Below are 15,478 nucleotides of genomic sequence, written 5' to 3' on the forward strand. Positions count from 1 at the left end.
AGGACATAGAAAAAATAAGGAAAGAAAAAGAAAAAAGAAAAAGTGGAATTCATGGTGGAAGAGATGGACTTAACAATTGAGTGACCAATTTGATTAATTTCTTTAATGAAAGTGACTAAATTAACCAAAAAAATTAGAGAGACTAAAATAAGAACAACCTAATTTTGGAGTGACTAGTAGGGAAGATTACCCAAATTTTTTTCGAAAGACAAATTTACTTTATATGACTTAATTGAAGTATTAAGTAATCAATAAATTTAAAAATGATATATGAAATTCAATATACTGAACAAATCTCCTAAGATATTTTATGTTATAAAGTACTTGTGATTTACTTTTAAAAAAACAACCACAAAAATTTAAGTTTTATTCAAATTTTTTCAAATTATTTCGTGTCATAGGTGTTATACATAACAAATCTCTTCGCACATAATATGATGTAAAGCATTGTAGCAAAGCAATCCGCTACAATAAATCTTGTAACGATCTGAAAATCAGTGGTGTCGAAAAATTCAGTTTCAAAATTTTATTTTCATAAATTGAAGTCATAAATATTTTTATTAAATATTTATAGAATTATAGTAGAAATTAATTGAACTTTGAATAGGTAATTTTACCGAATTAATAATTAATTAAGGTATAGAAACTAAATTGTAAGAGTGGTAAAAGTTCAATTAATATAAAAATTTTAATTAGATTATAGGCTAAGGATTAAGATGGTGATTATACCTTCTAGAAATTAAATGGACGGTAGCTTGATTGTTTATAAAGGAAAATATTATAAAAGTTGGTTTAATAAAAAAAAAAAAAGAATGATAATTAAGCATGGTGGAAGGAAAGAGAAAACATTTCTCTTCTTCCATCCATGCACCGAACTTCCATCGTATAGAAGCTTCGGACTAGGGTTCTATAAATTGGTTAGTTAATTTTTTATTTATTTATTTATTTATTGTAATTTTTATGTTTTTAAATCTCAAGAGTTTAATTTAGTTAATCTGTGTGTTAACTTTTGAAACTGTTAAAGTTTTAGAATGATATCATTGATGGATAAAGTTTTTGTTGTTAAATCGATAGACCTTAAACTTAGGAGTGAAACATGACTAAATTATGAAGTTAGTTTATAGTTTTGTAGTATAGGAGTAAAATGCAAAAATTTTAAAATTTGTGGTAGAAATGAAAAATAGGAGGTCCAAATTGGACTATAGTGAAATCAGATTGAATATATGACTTCTAGATTTAAAGTTATGGCTAAATTGAATAAATTATAAAAATAGTATAAATTTGTAATTAAGTGTAAAATTGATTGTATATTGATGAATTATTATGTTTGTGTTAATCTGTAGCTAACGTCGACCCAGATTCCTCGAAAAATAAAGTAAAAGACAAAGTCGTTGGCAAATAACTCCAAGTTTACAGTTTGTGTTTCTATAATCTGAACTACTTTGATATATTGCATTATGAATTGTTGCATGGTAAGATCATAAGGTGAGTCGTTATTGATACATTCGAGCTGAATTGGTTTGATTGGGATCGATTGATAGTGATAAGGACTGAATTGAATATATGTGAAAATATTATATATATATTGTTGTTATAAGTGTGGAAATTGAATTAGTAATGTTATGAACTATGCCAGCAAATTGAGAATCGATAATTGAGATTTGGATGATATGATAAGGATTAAATTGAATTGCTTTAAAAAATGTTGTATATTAATACAAATGAAAAATTGAATCCATATTGTGATGAATTATGTTGTCATATGCATAAATCAATGATTTAATGATGAGATTACGATATGAACGGAGATATTGGTTATAATGAAATCGAGAAATTGTTACCCTATTAACTGTTCGGGCAGAGTTGAATATAGTTGGCATGCTATAGGAAGAGTTTAGGGTTATTACGACTACGTGTCGAGTACTGGGCACACCTATTTTTCGGTTATACCAACCAGTGCTAGGCGCAACTTTTTGTTTTGGATTTGTCTAATAGGCACTGAGTGCCAAATTGGTGTGATTGGTTGGATTCGTCTAGGCTTCGGTCAATGGTGGGTCAATTTTTTATTTTAATTAACCCTAAGTGTCATGTAGCACATTTTGATTGGCACCATGTGACAACTGATTTTTTTAACATCGTTACAGAAAAAAAAAAGACTAAACCGAATAACTGAATGATAATTTAAATACCAATTATAAAAAAATTAAATACCAAAGTGAAAAAAATTGATGGAGGTCTAAATTTAACATTAAGCGAACATATAATCCAATTCCAATCTTTTCAGCTGTAACAACCAATTGCTAATCTCTTCAAATATTAGTTACAGTTTTCGAATTCAAACATGTTCACTACTATATTAAGGTTAAAGTACTAAATAAAATCTTAAAAATAATTTAAAAATTAATCAAACTTCTTATTAAAAAGTGTAATCAATTAGATTTTTAATCTAAAAATAATAATTAATTAGGCCTTACGAATTGTTATTTCTATTAAAGCTTTTGATGGACCGTTGAGTATTGATGTAGCAGATAACGGGATGGCTGGCATAAACATTTTTTTTAAAAGCATTTAAGATTACATGTGAGATATCTTCATTATAAGTACTAAAATCTAGAAAGAAGAAGTAGATAGAATTAATTACATAAATTGGTTGTTTTTCTTAACAATTAAACACTAATAAATATTTTAAAATTTGGACGAAATTGATTAAGACCAAAAAGAGAAAGTAGAATTGCAATGGAGCAAGTCATAAAAAGAAAATCAAAATCAAAATTGTAGGACAGTGTTGGACTTCTAGACCTTGACTACATATTCCTAGTGTGTTTCTTTTGAATATTGGACCATATGAGTTGAATTTTTGGTTTCGTTCAAGCTAAATAATTTATATTTCTGTTTTATTTTATGTCTCAAATGGAACCGACCAAGCATACTGTGTTTCCCCAATTTCCTCCTGCTGGTTATATTTCTTGAATGGGATTAATTTACTGGGAATAATTTAATATATTTTGTCAACTTTTCTTCTTCTGCTGCTGGATCTATGCCAGTGTTTAAAGAGCAACAGTGTATGGGGAGCAAATATCTTGTCGCGCTTAAATATTTATATCTATAACATATATGTTAATTTTGTCGTTATTTGGGTATTCACGACAAAATTTTTCGTTCATTGATACTTTCTGTAGAGATAAATGGCTGATTATGAAATGTTATGAGCGGGAGGATTGAACTCCCAATCACATGATTAAGGGATTAAGTGAGTAATCACCACACTACATTTCATGATTTTATATATATACTTATGCTCGGATAGATAATGAATAATAATTCAAGTCTTGCGGAATGGATAGTTGGATACTAACATGTCTACATTAAGGTAACGTTTGGTATAATGAAAATTAGTCATTTTTTCAGAATTTAATCAATTGGAAAGTTATTCCAATTTTTGGTATTTTAAATTTTATTTATTTTATGGCAATGCAATTCCCACGATAAAATGTGGAAAAATTACCATATAGATTGAATTTTTTTAAAAAATTATTAAAATAAAATTAACTCTATTTTATATTAATAGATTTAAGGTATCAAACTATTACTCAACGAAAGAAGAAGAAAAAGAAGTTATTGCCTCTTTCCTCCTATTTGATTTTCTTTTTTATTTTAACGAATTCTTTATGAGTAAATATTTTCCCTATAATTTGATTTTTTATATGCATATTTAATATCTTTATAACATATGGTTTAGATATTATATTTATGTTGTATTGCTTTTTTTTCTGAAAATTTAATTTTGTTATAGTATTTATAAATTTATTTTAAGTCTTTTTAGCTCTTTAATTAAATGAAAATTTACATTCTAACTCTCTTAAAAATTAATAATTTAATTTAATTTAATTTTAGCCTCAAAATATTTCTTTTTGTCATGAAAGAGATTACAGAATGAGGATAGATGACAGAGTTGTAAATTATAAAAAATTAATTAAAATATCTATTTTTGACATATATATAAATAAATGAGATTGAATTTAAATATTTATGATTTTTCATTATTCCTCAATATATGTATTTGTAAGTTGATTAATGAATTTTAATGTTGATAAAAAAATTAGGAAAAAATAAGGTAAAGTACAAGAATACTCATTTAACTATTCAATTTGTTCTAATTTGGTCACTCAACTATTTTTTTTTTGTTTTAGTCACTCAACTTTTCAAAATTAAAAAATTTTAGTCACTTTTCCATTAGTTGCGTAACCAAAGTCTAATGTGTGCTTTGTTTTATTAGCATAATAACAAAGTTAGCACTCCAATATTTACATATGCTATCAATTTGATCCCAAATCTAAAAACTTCGAAAAAAATAGCCCTCAATGTTTACAAGATTTTTCATTTTAATCTTAATTATAAAAATTATAAAAAAAATATTTAGAGAAGTTTGCAAATTATAAAAATTATAAAAAGAATTATTTAGATTTTTGTACCCAAAATGACTTTGAACAATATATTTCACTTTGTTCTTCCTTTCGTTCAATTGACGAAGTTGGAGATATCAAATTCCATGACTTAGTTGGAGGTGACACCAATTCGATTAAGAACTTAAATAATAGTATAAATATAGATATAAATTTCTTTACATCTTAGAAGATCAAATAAATTTGATTCTATTTTAACAATTACACAATTTTACCTTCAAAAAGAATAATTACAAAAATAATCTATTTGATAAATTAAAAAATTAAATGTCGAAAAAATAACTGTTAAAGAAATGAATACCTAAAAATTAAGAGGATAAACATCAAAATTATACATGACCTTTGGTTTTATGTGTAGTTTTACACATGAATTTTGATTTTGATCCAGTTCTTATAAATTATTAACACAATTGTTGATTGTTTGTCATTTTATGTCTGTATATTGCACATAGAAATAATTATATTTATCCATATAAAAATAAACTGATGTATTTATTTATTTAAATGTGCTTGATTGAATCAAATTTAAAGTTTCATATATATGTTTGAATTACAATTAAAGTTTCATATGTATAAATGCACTAAATTAAAGTTCATGTATCAAATTACACATTAAATCAAGATTCATGTATAATTTTGATATTTATCCCTTGAAAAAATAAGTTTTAAATTTTATTTTATCAAAAATATTTTGTCCCCCAATTTATTGGGAATAATTATATATATATATTGTCAACAATTTTGTTCTTGTGTTGGATCTATGCCTGTGTTTAAAGAGCAACAACATACGGGAGCAAATATCTTTGTCGCTGCTCGGATGGATGATAACAACAATTCGGGTCATGTGGCATTAAGACTTGAAAATGCAAAAATTACTCTCTTAAATATTGATAATTTATTTTAATTTTTTTTACGTATTCAGTTAAATCAAAATTTAGATTTGTATGAAACGGTGATTAAAGCTCTCATTAAACACTTGTTTGACATAGATTCATATTGTGTGACCCAATTCCCATCGGTGTCTTGAGGCCGGTAAGGTCTAACCATCCTAAAATAGCTAAATTAGAATATGATTACATTAATATGAAACAAATTTTTATATTCCAAATCAATTTTTTGGAACATAAATCTCATTATAGATTTTTATCATATCTGCATAGAACTACTCATAGCTCTCCTCAACTCTTAAATAGGAGGATGATGCACTTCAACGCACTCGAATCCACGTCCTCCTACATTAACAACAATATTGATACCAATCGAGTTAAAGTTTAATCCGGACTTCTAAGTTCAGTTAAATTTTGATAATAATTGTCCAACCAATTTTCCATAGACTTTTCGGAGCTTATATATTTGGACTTTCGTATATTAACTACTACATAATTGGTTATAGATATCCTTGGTCTCCGTGAATTTAAGTCAAAATTATTGAAAATATTAAAAATTAAAACTAAAACCCATAAAAGAAAAAATCAAAACCAAATTGGATGATCAAATATATCAACATAGACAGCGGCCGCCACCCCACGTGCCCATCACGTTGATTAATAAATCCAATCCAAGGGTGTCCAAAATGTAAACAAAAAGATCACAACCGTCCAATTTCTAGTTGTGCTTTCCATTTATTGCTTTTGTCATCCATGGGTTTCCATTGATGGCTAAATTACACGTATTATTAAATGATACCCAAATTATTATATTTTCCCTCCAATTATTGCTATGTATATACATATATAAATACAAGAGTTTTGAGGCGTCTTCGCATTCAAATGAAATTCCTCTTCGTGAAAAAGCTTACTCACATGAATGGAGAAGAACTATACGGTAAAGATGTCATCCAAAATCATGAATTTTTGTTTTTCAAGCTTCAACTGCCTCTCCTCTTCGGAAAACGCTTCCCATCAACAAGGTACCAACATTCAAACTAAATTTAGAAGACTAAGGGTGAGTTTAGATGGGCGGTGCGTTTATTTGCGGTTAATGTAAAAACAACGGTGGCAGTGAGATTAGATACTGTAGCAATACTGTAGCGTGAGACAAAAAGTAAGTTAAACGTACCGCACCGCACCCAATCGCCCATCCAAACCCACCTTAAACCGATTGCTCATTTTATAAACAAGCCTAGACTCTTCCTCTTAATCCTCCTCCTACTCTTTTTTTTTTCTTAAATTTTTTTTATACATACATTTATAAAGTGGGGTTTTCTCTTAATTTCTCTTGTACTTTTACATGTTTTTGTTCTTATTTAGTTATGGTATTCAATATAAACATTGCAAAAAGATTTTTTTTTTATAAAATGTATGCTTTTATTTATACTCTTCTCAATCCTTAAATTAGAGAAGAAATATGTTTAAACCTGTCCAAATTCATATATTTATATTAATGCAATAACAAAAATGTCAAATGAACTAAGACTTAAGCAAATGAGAATATCCAAAATATATATGTATATGAGAAAGGTTGCATGAAACTGCGATTTCACGTCATCGTTATTCCTTTTTAATAGGAGAATGGCATATTAGATTTTTCCTCCTGATTTTTAGCATTTTTAGTTTGATTTGAATTTTTTAAAGAAAAAAAAACTGAAAATCAAGAGAAAAAATCTGATATGTCATTCTATAATTTTTTAAGGAATGACATATTAGTTTCATACAATCCCCTTTCTTATGTGTATATATATATATTCATATCTATAATGCAGTGTATGTTGATTTATTTCATCAAGTTTGTACAAAAGTTCAAATCATTAAGATTAAGACAAAAGAGTGATGAAGCCTAAATTTTTTTGGTAATGAATATAAAGAAAATTATCTTAAAAAATACAAAGAAAATTAAATGGAATTTGATTTTAAAAAGAAAATATATATATATGTTTTTCTTTTTATTTACATAATATTTGAATTTTAAAGTATCGTTATCTTTAAGTTGACTCTCCTATAAATTATTCATGCATATCATGGGTCACCATCATCATTTATTTATTTATATAAATATTCTCTTTTTTTATATATATTTTTAAAAAATTGTTTATTTATTTATGGTTAGTTGGAAGTTTAATTTTTTAAAAAACAAATTAGGTTAATTATTATTTTATGATGATGGAATTTCACGTCCCCACAGATTCACAAGCTCTTTGGAACCTTCAAGCTTTCTCATATGATGAATTGAAAATTGCAACTGATGGATTTCGATCTTCCAATAAAATTGGCGAAGGTGGATTTGGTTTTGTTTATAAGGTAGTTTTCCTTTTTTTTTTAGAAAAAAATAAAATAAAATCCTCATAATTTTCTCTTTTAAAATTCATCTTTAATAATTAAAATATATATTTTAAATCACGAGGTCTTTCGTGATAGTTCGGCTCTTAATTGTGTGGTGGAGTTTGATCATCACTCATGAAAATAAAACACATTTTGTGATCGGTTATTTATCTTTTCGAAAAATTTCTAGAACGTGAGGATTAATTATTATTACTAGCCTTTGGATATTTTAGAATGTGAAAATATTTGGTACATCGTAGGTGAAGTTTTAAAACTAGAGGTTGACAAATGTCCGTATAGTAAAATATTTAAAAAAATAGATATTTTAATATATATATATCAATTTTTTAAAACTACTTGTAAAATAAAAAGAGTATACTGCCAAAATACCAAATACTCACTATTTTAAAAAACCCTTATCTTATTAATTATTTTTTATGAAAATTAAAGAAAAAAAAGTAAGGTTCATTCATTGACTTCTTTATTATGGTTAGGTGTTAGCAATAAATTATAATAATTATAATAATTATAATAAAAATTATTAATTGATGTTTTAAAAAGCATCCATTATAAAAGGGGTAAATTATTAAAATAGTCATTTTTTATTATCTTAGGTTACATTTTAGTTATTTATATTCGAAATATTACGTTTTAGTCACTTATGTTATCACGTTATAACATTTTAGCCACTTAGTCGTTAATTGCCGTTACTGGTGTAACGGTAAGTTGATGTGGCACGTTAAATCAAACAAAATTTTTAGGTTAATTTATACAACCGATTCCCATATTTTTTTCGTTTTGAGCAATTTAATTTTTTTCTTTTATGTTCTTTTAACTGTCCTTTGTTTTTTCATTCTCTTCTGCTTCTCTCTTTGTTTTCCTCCATTCTCCATTTCTTTTAACATAGTTTTTCTATGTTTTCCATTTGTTAAAACTAGTCCCTATACTTTTTTTTTGAACAATTTAATTTTTTCGAGTGAGGCGAGCTTGTGGACTAGTTTTAACAAATGGTAAATATAGAAAAACCACGTTAAAAGAAATGAAGAAGGGAGAAAAACGGAAGGAGAAGTAGAAGAGAATGGAAAATAAAGAAAAAAAAGTTAAAAGAACATAAATGAAAAAAGAGTTAAATTGCTCAAAACGAAAAAATATAGGAATCAATTGTAGAATTTAACTTAAAATTTTCGTTTGAAATGATGATTTAACGTGCCACGTCAACTTACCGTTACACCGCTACTAGAAATTATAACGACTCAGTAGCTAAAATATTATAACATGATAACATAAGTGACTAAAATGTAACCTAAAACAAACAAAAGTGACTATTTTAATAATTTATCCTTATAAAAGAATTGAAGTTGCTTGGGTAGGGCGGGTTTTCGTCATGAATATTTTAATGAATAAATCCAATTAAAAGTAGTCTTTTGTCTTATAAAATTATTTTAATCTAATTTAGAATTTTATTTTATTCGTTCAATTTAGCTTATATCATTTCATCTACTAACATTAAATTTGGTCTCCCAACCACTTTATTAATAATATAGTTGTTATTATACATTGAAATGTTTTCCTTCAATATATTAAAAATGACAAAAGATTCTTCATTATTATAATTATAGATTTTCCTAACTAATGCTTCCATTTGTTGAAATTAAGTTAAATAATGTAAATATTTAATATATTGCATTGCATTCAAATTCATAAATAAGGAAGATAATGCGTTTCAGTGCATTCGAACTCACGTCTTCCTGTTGACAATAATATTCATACTAATCGAATTAAGACTCAATCAACAATAATAGATTACCAATACAACTAAGTGATCGATGGCATCAAATGCAACCATTATCACTCTCTAATGTCTCAAAATTATAAATAATAAAGTCTGCTTGAATGATGCTGGTCGAGTTCTATTTAGTTATTAATTTGTTAAAATATTTAAATTTAATATGTTTTTGTCCTATGAATGTTATCATAATCATTGCCACAAACCTCTGGTTAACATTCTCCTAAATAATACAATATAAATTCATTTTAAACAATATATTTAAAGCATTTAACTGTAATTTTCATGGTGATTATTATGATAGCGAAAGACAGAGTTGCACTCAACTATTTGAGCCGCCACGATGGGTCGGAACCTACTTTAAACTCAAATTTGTCCATAGGCTGGGCTCTTGTTCAAAAAACAGAAGAGTTTGAACAAAAATATAAGTTTGAAAAATGGATTTAAACAAAATACTAAGGCCTGTTTTTTTTAAATGAGTCGGGCATTGGTAAACTTTTTTGGCTTATAAAAAAAAAGAATTTTTTATTTTTTGATGGCTAACATTGTTTTGGATTGGGAACTTGAAGGGAATACTGGAAGATGGAAGAAGAGTAGCAGTGAAAGTGTTATCAGCTGGATCAAAGCAAGGGGACAGGGAATTCATGTCTGAAATAGCTTCCATCTCAAATATTAGACATAAAAATCTTGTAAAGCTCCATGGTGGGTGTATTGATGGATCCTCTAAGCTTCTGGTTTATGAGTACATGGAAAACAACAGTCTAGCTCATATCTTACTTGGTATATTTCTTTCTATTTTTAGAATTTCGTGTTCATATAATTACTTTTACTAGTACCTTAAATGTATGTGTATATGAGACTTCAGTATAATCATAAATTTGGCATGTATTGACGTGTGGTAGGAGGGGAGGAAAATAGAGCAATGCTAAGTTGGAAAGCAAGGAGAGAAATAGCAGTAGGGATAGGTCGAGCACTTGCCTACATTCATGAAGAGGTGAAGCCACATATTGTGCATAGAGATATAAAGCTTAGCAATATTCTTTTGGACCAAAATTTCGCCCCCAAAGTTTCTGATTTTGGTCTCTCTCGTCTCTTTTTCGATAGTGTCACTCACCTTACTACTGGAGTTGCTGGTACATTGTAAGTATATATATATATATCTTCTCTTCCTCCCATGTCCTCTCTCTTTTTTTTTAATTTGTTTTTTATTAAAGAGGTTATCTTGCTCCGGAATACGCTGTGAGTGGACGCTTAACACGAAAAGCAGATGTTTATAGCTTTGGAGTACTACTTTTAGAAATTGTGAGTGGTCGAACTGCAATTGACTTTGATCCCGACGTTGGCGAGTTCTTTCTTGTACAAAAGGTATATATTTCTTCTTCTTCTTTTTCCTCTTTTATGAAACATTAAAAATTTAAACTTTCATAATGAAATATTTGATGTATTGACGATGATTTATGATTTTATAATCATGAATCAATTACATGATGTAACATTATTACAAATAAAATTAAATTATTTATCGTACATTTAGTGATCAAGGACATAGTCGGAGGACCAGCAGGGGTTTCGACCCTCCTAAATGGAAAAAATTGACATTAAAGATTTATTGAGTCTGATCATATTTATTTTTTTGACACAATATTTAGAATTACTCATAGACTCTCCTCAACTCATAAACAAGAGGAAAATGCGCTTTAACACACTCGAACCCACGTCTTTCTATATTAGCAATAATGCTCATACCAATTAAGTTAAGACTCAACTAACTCCTTGTAGAGTTTTTAAATATATTGTATGTATATGAAAAACCAAGAAATTAAGGGGAAAAAATTGTTTTTGTAATTTAAGTGAGAGAATTGGCATCACTTAGCTGAAGTAATTTAAAATACAAAATTAATGAAGAATAAAGTAAAAATTTCCATTTACATCAATCAATTCATAATAATTTTATGGTTTGAATATTTGTGATGAAAGGCATGGGAGATGTACAGATCAAACAAGTTGGTGCAGATGGTGGATCCAGTGTTGAACGAGATGAGGTTCTCGGAACAAGACGTGGATCGTTTCCTCAAGGTAGCGTTAATGTGTGTGCAACAAAAAGCTCGGCTTCGACCCAACATGTCCACCGTTGTTAAGATGATGTGCAACGAAATCGATATTCGGAACATGCAGATATCCGACCCGGGGCTCATCACCAATATCATGGATGTTAAAATTGGAAATCCACGTTCATCTTCTTCAAGCTTTTCCAAAATGTTAAGCCCTCAGTTTCAAACTTCATAAAAAGGAATATTATATATTTTTATTAGGAGATATTAAATTGACTTTTCTTACTTTTTTTTAAATGATAAATTGTAAATAGCTTCTTTTTACCATGTATTTAAAAAAAATTTTAAAAAATGGTGAAATTTAAACCCCACTTATGAAGTTCAAAAATTTTCAAGGATTTACTAAATAATTACCCCATAATTTCTTATAAAAATATAAAAGATCAAATTTAATAATAAAAATTTTAGTAGACAAAATTCGAGAATAAATTAATTGTTCTAAGCATTATGTTAACCTGAATAAATGTGAGTTTCAACCAAAAAGTATTAACTCAATTAGGAATAGCACTAACCAATTTCTTTTTATGATTTATTAATTAGGTGTTTATTTTTTTTAAGTATTTTGTTATAAAAAATTTGATATAATAAAAATTGAAGGCTTGTACATGTTACATATTTAATTGGCCAAAACAAATTATTTTATTTTTTAATTAGCCTCTTACTATGATTAAGTTACGCATTTATATTTAATCATTTTTAATTTTTATACTTAAAAAGAAAATTAATTTTGACTTGAACAATAATTGTTAAATTCGCTAATAAAAATGGTATAGCTAACGCAACATTACACTTACGATAATATATTTGCCACATAATATTTTAAAAATAACACTCTTATAACTTAATGAATGAATTTAAAAACTACCGTTTAAGTTAATATTAAATATTCAAAAGGTGTAAAAAAACAAAAAAGAAGAAAAACTAAATCCTTAACTTACGTAGGTAGAAATTGACCGAATTAGAAAAATATCGAAATATAATACTTTGATAAGTATTTATTATTTTTGTTATTACAATTTAATTTAAATTTCAAATAAATACAGAACGGGTATATACAAATTCTACAATTATTTGGGAATTTATATGATGATACAAATTATTAATGTTTTAAAATTTATATAATAAAAAATTAAGAAAACATTAAAAGAAATATGGGAACAAGGTCCTTTTGTCATGCCTGACCCAATTGTCCCTTTTGACCTGCTTTGACTGTAATTGCAGTATTCCTGCTGCCCAATCACAAAACAAGGACTTTGAGAAAGGAATAAACGAAAGCAAATTTATAATAATAGCAAACAAAACGAAGGGTGGTCCAATTATTTTTCCTTTCTGTTTTTTTTCTCAGATTCCCCCCCCCCCATAATCATAGTCCTTTGCACTTTCTCCTAACAAATACCCTTTCAGCTTTTTTTGAACCCTAAAAAACATTAAATAATTGTTAATATAAGTGCTAATATAATGGATGCAATGGGCAACTCAAATACATTGAAACTTGTTATCTGTATATCCATTTGTGCATCCCATAATACACTTTTTCGACGTTTGATAGATTTAAGTCAATGAAATGAATGGGTAAGTAAGATGCATGGTGTTTCATGTGTTGTGCTGAGTCTTGCAATCCTCCACCTGACATATCCAGAATCGTATACCTGGCTACCTGCACAACGTTAGGCATTGGAATATCGTGTGATTAAATGAATGGAACCCATTTCTTGATATATTGTTGTTGAAAGAGAAACAATAACCTCATAATCAAATCCATCCATCCAATCAATTCAATAAAAAAACACTTTGTTTAACGCTTAACATAGTGACTCAATGTCGAGACTCTTTGCCCTCGTTCGCCGCTTGCATTTTCCCTTTCTCTCTCTTTTCCTTTGCTCTTTAAGGTATAGCAAGCACTATCTCCTTTGCATCTTAGACATGCCTCATATATACTCTCTTGAGTAGAGGTTGGAGAGACAAGATTTTGTGGCCGTCCCGAAATGGAATGGTGGCAACGTTTCAGGTCGATTGCCTGTGGTGATGTTGGCTTTAATTCCAAATACAAGGTGTTGGATTTTTCTTCAACGGAGTTTTGGTTTGATCAAATCTTATAATTGCTTTTTCTTTATGGTTCTTTGAAACAGTTTCAAGAACTTCATGCCTTGCTAATTAAAGTGGAAAATGATTGTTTACTTGTTTTTGGGTATCTTACAAGTACTAATCTCTTAGTGTCAAGCTTGAGGCATCTTACAGATGAATATGAGTTAATGATTATCAAGTTTAAGCATATGTAGAGATAAAATCTTAGCTCATCTGATAATGTCTCTAAGGGGTGGTGACAACCTCTTATTTTGGGTTCAGCTGTATAAACTATTAAGCATTTAAAAGATATATAAAATTGGATCAAATTGTTAAAAGCCATAATATGGAAGATTGATATTATGATATACTCTTATCAAATTCATTTCTTATTTCCATTATTCACAGTTTTTAAACAAAAAAAGTTACAGATAGAGCATCATATTACTGTAAATTTCATTCAAACTACAGTGGAAGTTGAACCCATTTTTTTAAAACTCATAAGAACTTCCATTATCCCTTTTGCTTTTGATGCTTGTATATAAGAGCTTAATTTAAATGAATGATTAATGAACTGAGATTATTTATTTGAAAACACAGTGATAAGATAAAGTTAGCAGAGATCACATGAAAAATCCATCAGACAAGACCTGAGTACTAAATAACAATAATTTTTACAAGCAACATAGGTACACTTATGTACAACCTACAACATTGTCAGTGATCTGTTAAAAGAGTTTCACTGCAATTTTTAAAGCTTTGGATTTTCACCATACATCCTCTTGGAAATTAATAAAAACAGAAAAAGAAATCAAAATCAAAATATCTGCAGACTGCAAGAAGCTTAAGAAATTAGTGTCTCTCTGCAAAAAGGAAAACCAGGTCATATCAAAGAAGAAGAAACAAACCCTAATAACAGATATTAAGATTAAAGAAGAAGATGAAGATGAGGATGAGGAAAATGAAGTACCTTGAAGCCCTTCAGTTTAATTGGAAAGCAAAAAGATTAAAACAGTAAAGCCTGCAAAAGAGGTATACTGATGGAGATATATATGTAGAAAATAGAAATATATGCTTGACTCCTCATACGCCATTCACAGATGCCATCGTTGTTCGATAGGTTCTGCGGATGGCATACAGGGAGCCAGGCACATACATGATATACACATGGATGCCAAAACATATGCATGGTTGCATGTCATGCTTGATGACAATGCATGGAACAGTGCAATATGCTATGGGGTGGTGCTGATGCTGATGTTAATGATCTTCAACAAGAAGCTCATATTTCTCTATACATATATAAATCTGGCATGGGGGAAAGATTGAAGTATTGAGTGAAGGGGATGGAGAGAAGGGGAGAAGGAAGATATTTATGGAGATCTGAAGCCATAAAACAAAGCTTGAAGGTCATAATCAAATAACAAGAGCCAAAGGGTTGTGGGTGTGTTTTTTTTTTTTTTTCCTCAAATGAACTTTTTGAGTTGGCATAAAACAAGCAAAGTAGTAGTTTTTATAGGCAAACTTAGGGCAAAAGGCTTTATTTTTTGTAAGAGGGAAAATGGAAGATGTGGGGTTGAAATTAATCCCTTCTTCCTCCATCTTTTGACCATTAAAGGTTAGTGCTAGAAACATGAAATTATACCCACAAAATTAGGGTCGGAAAAAACATGTTTAAAAAAACGTGTTTTAAATTATCTTTTTAAGTGTTGGGCATTGTTTGGTAAATTGTCCAAAATTTTGTTTAAAATAATAAAATGAGTTATATGGATACTAATATAATTTAGTGGGAAATTA

The 15,478-nt window shown here is 28.2% G+C and overlaps 1 protein-coding gene and 1 long non-coding RNA gene across 2 annotated transcripts; one reads left to right on the top strand and one right to left on the bottom strand.

The window, feature by feature from the left end:
* Nucleotides 1-6,231: 6,231 nt before the first annotated feature.
* Nucleotides 6,232-11,885, top strand: LOC121222543 (putative serine/threonine-protein kinase). The gene is made up of 6 exons (XM_041103529.1): nt 6,232-6,372; nt 7,584-7,699; nt 10,076-10,286; nt 10,409-10,646; nt 10,721-10,871; nt 11,484-11,885. Exons 1-6 carry the CDS (start codon nt 6,270-6,272, stop codon nt 11,790-11,792), a joined length of 1,128 nt encoding a protein of 375 aa, XP_040959463.1. The 5' UTR covers nt 6,232-6,269; the 3' UTR covers nt 11,793-11,885.
* Nucleotides 11,886-14,247: 2,362 nt separating this feature from the next.
* Nucleotides 14,248-15,211, bottom strand: LOC121222544 (uncharacterized). The gene is made up of 2 exons (XR_005919852.1): nt 14,652-15,211; nt 14,248-14,544 (listed from the first exon to the last, which is right to left on the bottom strand). It is a non-coding gene; the product is annotated as an uncharacterized lncRNA (long non-coding RNA).
* Nucleotides 15,212-15,478: the final 267 nt, after the last annotated feature.

The sequence above is a fragment of the Gossypium hirsutum genome, chromosome D10, assembly GCF_007990345.1.
Source record: "Gossypium hirsutum isolate 1008001.06 chromosome D10, Gossypium_hirsutum_v2.1, whole genome shotgun sequence".
NCBI classification, from domain to species: Eukaryota; Viridiplantae; Streptophyta; class Magnoliopsida; order Malvales; family Malvaceae; genus Gossypium; species Gossypium hirsutum.

Excerpts from the sequence above, each read along its gene's own strand:
- LOC121222543 (XM_041103529.1), top strand. The coding sequence starts at position 6,270 with ATGGAGAAGAACTATACGGTAAAGATGTCATCCAAAATCATGAATTTT. Across the intron at positions 6,373-7,583 it reads AAACGCTTCCCATCAACAAG|ATTCACAAGCTCTTTGGAAC; the intron begins GTACCAACATTC and ends ACGTCCCCACAG. Across the intron at positions 10,647-10,720 it reads ACTGGAGTTGCTGGTACATT|AGGTTATCTTGCTCCGGAAT; the intron begins GTAAGTATATAT and ends TTTTTATTAAAG.